Source organism: Tricharina praecox, assembly GCF_024521635.1.
Source record: "Tricharina praecox strain CBS 144465 chromosome Unknown BZA05scaffold_14, whole genome shotgun sequence".
NCBI lineage: Eukaryota > Fungi > Ascomycota > Pezizomycetes > Pezizales > Pyronemataceae > Tricharina > Tricharina praecox.
Window position 1 is genome coordinate 265971 of NW_026250416.1, and position 7859 is coordinate 273829.

The 7859-nt window shown below is 51.6% G+C and overlaps 1 protein-coding gene across 1 annotated transcript; it reads left to right on the forward strand.

The window, feature by feature from the left end:
• Positions 1–5040: 5040 nt before the first annotated feature.
• On the forward strand, positions 5041–6847 carry BZA05DRAFT_453882 (uncharacterized protein; the record flags this gene model as incomplete). The annotated part of the gene is made up of 4 exons (XM_051487504.1): positions 5041–5491; positions 5548–5765; positions 5835–6193; positions 6253–6847. 4 exons carry the CDS (start codon positions 5041–5043, stop codon positions 6845–6847), a joined length of 1623 nt encoding a protein of 540 aa, XP_051338879.1.
• Positions 6848–7859: the final 1012 nt, after the last annotated feature.

Below are 7859 nucleotides of genomic sequence, written 5' to 3' on the forward strand. Positions count from 1 at the left end.
TGAAGTTTGCGCTGCTGGGGTGGGAAATATTTTAAGCGAAAGGATAAAGATGCGGGCGCCGGGCGGGCGGCGCGCGGTGGACGGTGGATGTAGTGCGCAAGAGGATAGGTGCGACGGGGTTAGGTAAAACGCGTGAGAAGAATTATTTAAAGCAGAAATAAAATACCGTAATTTTTTTCGGAAAAATGTCTGAAATGCCATAGTTTTTCGACTGCGTTTTTTTGTTGGGTAGGGCACTGCACCGCCGGTTACTGGTAGTAGGTGTAGGTACTGCTTCGCGCGGTTTGAGTCTGTCAGGTTGATGCGCAACACGGCAAGCTGTTTGATAGGTGATAGGTGGCTTGTGCTTGGATTTGTAGTTTTGCTCTGCGCAAAGTAATCGTGTTCGCCGGAAGAACTCTATGCAGCGGCGATTCACGCGGGTGGCTAATGTAATGTTCCTCGACTCTCGAGTAGACGGGTGTTAGAGTGGTGGTGGGTTTGTACTGTCTACTAGCAATATGTGTCTTTCTGTATTCGTTTTGAGTGATTCACGTTGTCCTACTAGGTAGACGCAATAGTTGCAACTTGTGAGATACCTATCACAGGGATGATTGTGAAATAGAATGATCGCGTAGATACCGGTAACCATTTCCCACCGCACCGCTCACGTTACAAAACTTCCATTTTTTACAAGAACAAGCATCTTACGACTGCATAAAACTGTATGCAATTGCGCCTTTTATATCCGTCAAACTGCGTAGCGGCTGCGGGTACAGTTGAGTGAGGAAGTCACTATTATACGCCCAAAGCCCGACGCATCACGTTTTCTCACTCAGATAACGAGCGAGTTTTCATGAAACTTCCTTTATCAGAGTAACAACTTACTAATTCCATAAGAAGTTTTGAAGTTAAACAATCTGTTTTTCTTCTGTTCCCGGCAAAGCTCATTCCTCTTCTGCTCTGAGTCAGCTGACTGATTCACGTGAGAGAAACGACTGACATGGTCGTGTGAAGAAAACAGAAACAAAAGACGGAGCTTTACTTCAATTTTCACTCCATGTCACCAGCCCTACTCTATCAATAATCGTCGCAGGCTTCGGTGCCGTATTCGCTATAGCATGCCTGCCCGCCACATCCGTCTTCCCACCTGTCGCGGCTCCTGCACTCGTTCTTCTTGTGCCCCACCTTGCCGCATCCGTAGCAGCTGATTGCAGGTCTGCCGTTTCCCTTCTCGTCGTGCGATCCGCCGCCGGAATACTTTCCTCTACGCTGCTAGGGTCGATTGCCGCATTCTCTGCCGTTACCGTTGTAGCAGGTTCCACCCTTCGCGAACAGTACAGCGTCGGCCGGGATGCCATGTTGCCTGCGCATCTTGGCCTCGAACAACTGCATATGTATCAGGACTGTCTCTGAGTCCCTATCGTGCCCGTTCTCGTTCAACTTGCCGCCAAATGCGGTCCACTCCTCCGTCTCGGGGAGACCGTAAACCATGAAGAATGCGATCGTGGGTTCGTCCATCTTCATACCGCACCTGGCCAGCCGTCTGGTGATCTCGTGAATGGCGGCGCAGTACGCCCCAGACGTGCGGTAATTCACGAACTCGATGGTTACCAGCCGCTCCATGAGCAGGTGCATGTCGCTCGGGAGCCCGCGGTAGCGCTCCTTCGCAAGCTCTTTCCATAGGCCCACGGGATCCGTCATCCACTTGTCGTCCAAGTACTTCTTCTGCAGCTTGTCATCGAGCAACGACAGCATGTTTGCGCAGGCCTTGCTCATGTCGTTCAGGTACCGTCGGTACTCAGAATGGTAGCGGTAGAAATGCGCCATGTACGCCGGATCCGCCGGATCCGCCGATTCGGGTGTGAGTGGATCCACCACACCCTTAGATTCTGTGCCTTCGGGTGGCGTGGGTTTCAATGGAGGGATCCCATTACCGGTGATGAACCCCCCATAACTTACTACACCCAGATTGATTTTCGCCGGCACTACCACTCGTCGTAGTTGGGCCCGGTGAGAAGCGGGAGTTTTGCGTCACTCGCCATCTTGTCGTTCGGTAGGTCGACGGCCGAAACTCTTCCAGCCGGATGTCTTGCTTGACGTTTGCTCCGTACGATGCCCCTAGTTGTTTCTGAGGATCAGACACACGAGTTCGATGCGAAATGGAGGTAGTACCGTTGCGAGTCGTTGATGCTCTTATTTCTGAGGAGACCAGAGTGCAGCCGGGCTCATAGCCTGTTAATGCGAATGTGAAAAGATTTATACTCCGGAAAGGACACTGTGTTATATAGACAGTGAAAACTTTGATACCGATTAAATTAGGCTCTTGGTGCCGAGTCCACATATAAGCTCTTGATGCCGAATCCACATTTAGGTTCTGCTATCCACTGCCGATCACTCGGCCGCTACGGCGCCGCCGGAACCTCAACATGTACGATGCCCCTATTTCCTAGGATCCGATACACGAGTTCGATACGAAGTGGAGGTAATACCGTTGCGAGTCGTTGATGCTCTTGTTTCCGACGAGACCAAAATGCAGCCGGGCTGGTAACCTGTTGATGCGAATGTGAATTGTATTGATCGGCTATGCTGTCAAAGTTTGGTCGCCCGGAGATCTCAGTTAAGGTTTGGCGGTGGAAGAAGTCTCGACGGCGGCCAGGCAAACTCTGATGAGCGGGCCCGGCGAAGTCTGATGAGCGGCCAACTTTGTTGGGCGCTCAGTCATAAATAGAGGCCTTCGCCGTGAACGATAGGTTCTTCTTTTCTGTATCGAATAGAATATTATCATCTGTTCACCCATATATTTCAACATATGCAAAGACAGTGTATAATACGGACAGTAAAAGAGAGTACGGAGGGACACGTTGCGATAATGACCTTAGCTAAGCTCTTGGTGCCGAGGCCATAAACCTAGCTACGGCGATCTACGGCCGCCTACCGCCGCTGGCGCTTTATCACTCGTCACTCGGTGGCCTACCACCACCGGTGCCTCAACAATCCCGAGTCCGCAGGAGATCGTTTTCATCCCGTGTCCGTGTCTGTGTCCGTGAAGACCCGGAAAAAATCACCTGCTCAGCTGTGGTGAACGAGGATCCGAGAGATCCGCGGAGATGAGTATTCAGCAGTAACTAACCGGACGCACACCCTCACCAGCCGGCCGAGAAAATCCCATTGGGGGGTTTACATCCTACGATACTCCTGGTGAAGTACATGCTCTCCTCCTCCTCCGAGTCGGGAGAAAAAGGACTCGGATTGACGCCCTCTCCGAGCCGAATCAGGCGAGAGACGATTCGGACGGGCGGTATCCAACCCCGCAGTCGGCGACGGCGATACGCGGCAATATCAACACATCCTGACAGAACTACTAGTAGCGCGCGTCAGTTAACCGCGCGAACCACAGCCACCGAAAGCAAAAGAATTACAACCCCAACTAGCAACCGTAGGTGTATCGCCCCGATCTGTAGGATGAAGCTTGCATGATACAGCCCGGTTGAAGTTGTCGTCGGAATGGGATATTAATTTTTTGGCTGCTCCACGCCATTTTTTGGGCGGCGAAAAATCCTGTGCCTACTCTACACGCACTTTCCGGACGGCATTACTGGTAGATGACGGTGAATTCCCGTTCTCACGGGGTGAAGGATATTTAGTTCCGAAGCGGGGAGCGGGGAGCGGGGATCCCGAAGCTGCGGAATTCACCACTTTCGCATGGTGCTGGCATGGTTTCATTTGTGTGTACTCCGTACCAGTGAAAGTGCAAGCAGTTTGACCGTTTAACTACCGATTGGCTGGAAATCAGGAGTAAGCTGCAGCATGTGTAATTCCAACACCCGGAAAACCGACTGAACTGTTGGAGGGTCCATCCACATCTCCACTACTCCGATTACCGAGCACGGCCCCACTGTCTGGCTGATGCCGGGTCGAATAGCGCCTCGCCCGCTCTTGCAGTGAGGGCTCGCTATCCTCCTCAATCTCCTCCACCGCTAGAACTAGTCTACCCACATCGTTTTTTACGCAGGAGGTTCGGAATGGCCAGGCTACTTATCGGGTCGGCGGAGAGGGTGTCCGTCCGGGTGTGGGGGTGGAACTGTTGTCGACCATCTTCTATGGCCGTTCCGCCGCTTGTCACGGCGACTTCCGTCATCTTCTCCATCTGCTGTAGTGCTTGAGGAGGAGGTATGTACTCTCGGGCTTGGGTACAAACCGTGGTACGAGCACCACCAGCAGCTGCCGTCTCGCCGGCTTCTCGTCAACTATAGATGCTCTCCAGCGGGGAAAGGTCCAGAAGTCAACCAGTAATAGCATGCTGCGGTGCGCTTCTCGGCTTTCACTAGAACTGGGCCTGGCTTTCCCTTTTTCCGGGGCCGATACCCGCTGTTGAGCTGACTCCGCTCGCAATAAGACCTGGCCTCCAGCCACATGTCCCACATCTTCTTTTGAGATGTGCCCGAGAGGCTGGCACTGGAATGAGACGCTTGCCGTACCCGCCGAAATGTCTGTGTGGCTGCGGGCGAGGGGTCGAAATTACGTCCGTGCGCGAGCGATCAGAGTTTGGTATGTACATAATTTTCAAGATTCAAATCCGACGAGGCGAGATATCTGATAGATCGAAACATTGCCGTCCTCGTTTTGCCTCGTACTGTGCGCCTCACTGGATACCACGCAACGACGAATATGTCGCTATTGCCGGTGGGCAGAAATCTTCCGGCGAAGATAATAGCTGATCTCGAGTGTCCACCAATAGCAAGCTGGGTCCTCCGCCGTTGTGTGATCCGTCTTTCACGATCCCTAAAGTTTGTTTGGCACTTGCACCGCCGCAGTTTTATGGGGTCAACCCTCGATAAAATGTGTGAGTACATAGCTAAGTAGCTAACCCGTGCTCACTTAGTAGTGAGCATCGACACATCAACTTTCAATTATGTTTTCGGGGGGAACCCTAGGGCTCTCATCGACGTGCACAGTGCCACTAGCTACATAGAATCCCGTTATAAACCTCCCTTTTCGTCCTCGCCAACACTTCCCTTTCGTTCCCCCACCACCACAACACATCACGGTGAAATCAGCATGTCTACTACATCTCCCGGAAGTTCTCCAGCTTCTCCAGCTTCTTCTTCTTCTTCTTGGAGTGAGAGCACTGAATCGGCTACCAACAAGAACCAGCGCAAGAAGAAGAAGGCGAAGGATGCGAAGAAGCCTCCTCGTGGGGTCAAGAGCAAGAGTGCTGGAGACATGAGCAAGAGTGCGAAGGACGCGAAGAAGACGCCTGACAAGGGGAAGGGCAAGCCTGTCATAGAAAAAAGATTCACCAACGCCCGTGTGAGCAACTTCGCCAATCAGCTGCCGAGAGAGGATCTCGAGGCCCTCATCACTAAAGCGTACGACAATACGGACGAGTTCAGAGGCGAATTCGCAAAGGTGGTCCGTAGTAAGATTTTGCCTCCGAGGGTCATCAAGAAGGAAGCACGTCCAGCACCCAACGAGGCGCTCGGTACTCTGGGAAAGCTCCCCGCCGAAGGTATGTACACACTTCCACCCATTTCATGACGATCAATCCGCTAACATGAATATCAGTCCTGACGAACATCTTTGAATTACTGCCTGTAAAGGACCGCAACAGGATGACCACGGCGGTTTGCAAAGACCTTCAGGAATATCACTGGATCCCTTCTCTATGGAGGGCAATCGACTCAAGGAATATGGGGACTCGTGGGACTCTTTCCAAGCTGCTGCCGATGATAGATGCAAAGCTACCAGGGAATATTACCCATGCAAGCCTTTATCTCGAAAAGGTATGTATTGCATCATCGACATAGCGTGGCGCACAACTCTGGGGGCTAATCATGAGTTTTGACCGGCAGTACTATGGAATGGAGTTAATCAAAATCTTGCGTGTGCTGGTGAAAAGCCATAACCTAGAGAGCCTTACTCTCGGGGAGTATGATAGCAGTCTCAGCATCACGCTGCTTGAACATCTGAAAGAGCTCCAGGAGGATGCCAAGTTTCAAAGATTGAAACACTTTATAGTAACAGCCAATCCGGTAGCTGTCACTCCGCGTCCGTGGAACATCCAATGTTTGGTTCAGCTTTATGAACGCTGGACGCAACTAGAGACATTCAATGTCGTTCTACAGACACGTCATGCGAAAACCACCATGTCGATGGTGGATTTCTACAGGCTCGCCGGACGCAGCTCGTCAGATCCAGATCGATCCCCCAGGTAAGTTCAACATTCAACTCCTGCCACGCAAGTTGCAACAGAGACTAACAACCGCACAGCAAGTCCCAGAACTACCTAAAGAAATTGCGAATCGGTGGCGTTACGTCTGTCACTGCCCAAGTACTCATATTTCTTGGAACCCTTTTCCCGGAGCTGGAGGTGTGCATCTTCGAGTGTGTGACAGGAATCGATCAACTTCCCTATGTCGACAGATTTTTCGATGCCCAAGACTATTACGAGTTGGTGGAAAATCCGTTCCGCAGGCTGAAGACGCTCTCGGTCAGTTTCGACCAACATGGGAGAGGTACGGAGGAACAATCTGTAGCCCTCTCGGCCATGTTTCTGTCCATAATTCACAACGCGCCGAAGCTTGAAGACTTCACGTACAAGTTCCAGTACGAGACCTACGGGCCTAGGCAGTACGCACTATTGGAGGCAGTCAAGGTTTGGAACGGCTACCGCGGAGTCCGAAGCGATTCCTTGAGGAATCTGAATATGTCTGGATGGAGTCTGGATCCTAACCTTTTCACCCATCCCAGCCACAAGTTGGTGTTTCCCAACATCAAGACCGTGCAGTTGAAAAACTGCGGGTTTTCGATCCGGAACAACGAACTTTCTACGCTGTTCAAGGACTCGTGCAAGGGTTCTCCCTAGATCTCCAAGGCAAGTAACGACAAGAGCAGAGACGAAGAACAGGACGAGGACAGGTAGGATTAGAAGGACGAGAACTACTAAAAAGAGAATGACTAGTATCGCAGTTTGATGGTAGGAGATACTATGAGGTCTTTCCGGCATTCTATCACTTTTCTCACACCGAAATAAATCTCGAGATCCCTGAATACTGTTTTTTCTTCTTCTTTTCTCTTCCTTAGTTCTCTGCTGTGTAGATTTAGACGGGCCTGTATCTTTACTGCGAGACTCCTTATGCGTATGACTGACTATGCCAGGTGCCTCCTCCAGACGATCATCTCCCAACAACACCCGCGCCAATGCCGGCCGCAAGTCGAGATCCAGTTTCACGGGTGATCTCATATGATCACGCTCGCTCCAACGGTACGTACCTCTCCTTTCCTTCCCGCAATACTCTCGTAACCAAACGATTGATTTACTGATAGCAGCCTTCCGCAGGCCCAACCATTATCCTGCAGAAGACATATCCCCCTAGTTTCAAGTTATAGCGGTCCAGGCTAATCTTGTGCCCACCAGGGCTCAACCACTACAGCAACATCTTGATTTCCTGATCAATTCGGGGTGCTGTATTCCCCACTACACGTATGTAAACACCCTCCCGCAACTCACGCAATCTGCTAAGATTATGACATGCTGGGCCAGAGAAGCGGCGAAGGCACTACGCTGCTACCGACGGCCACTGTCTTCGTGCTCGACCCCGCTCCTAGCCCTTCAGGATAATTTGCTTTCAGGTCTTTGAAAAGCCCTGGTGTATTGCTGTCCGCAGCCTCTTTTTGTCTTCAACATTGCCTGGGAGTTCAACAAGGCATCCAGCCGTTGTTCTGGCCGATCCATGGAGCCAGATGCGCATCTCGTATCCTCAACAGGCGGAAGTCGTACAGACGAGACGGCCCGTGCCGCCCGGCCTCAGACATTGCCGAAGCACTCTGATATGTCGGCACATAAGACTAAACGAACGCTTCAGATTCCAGAATGG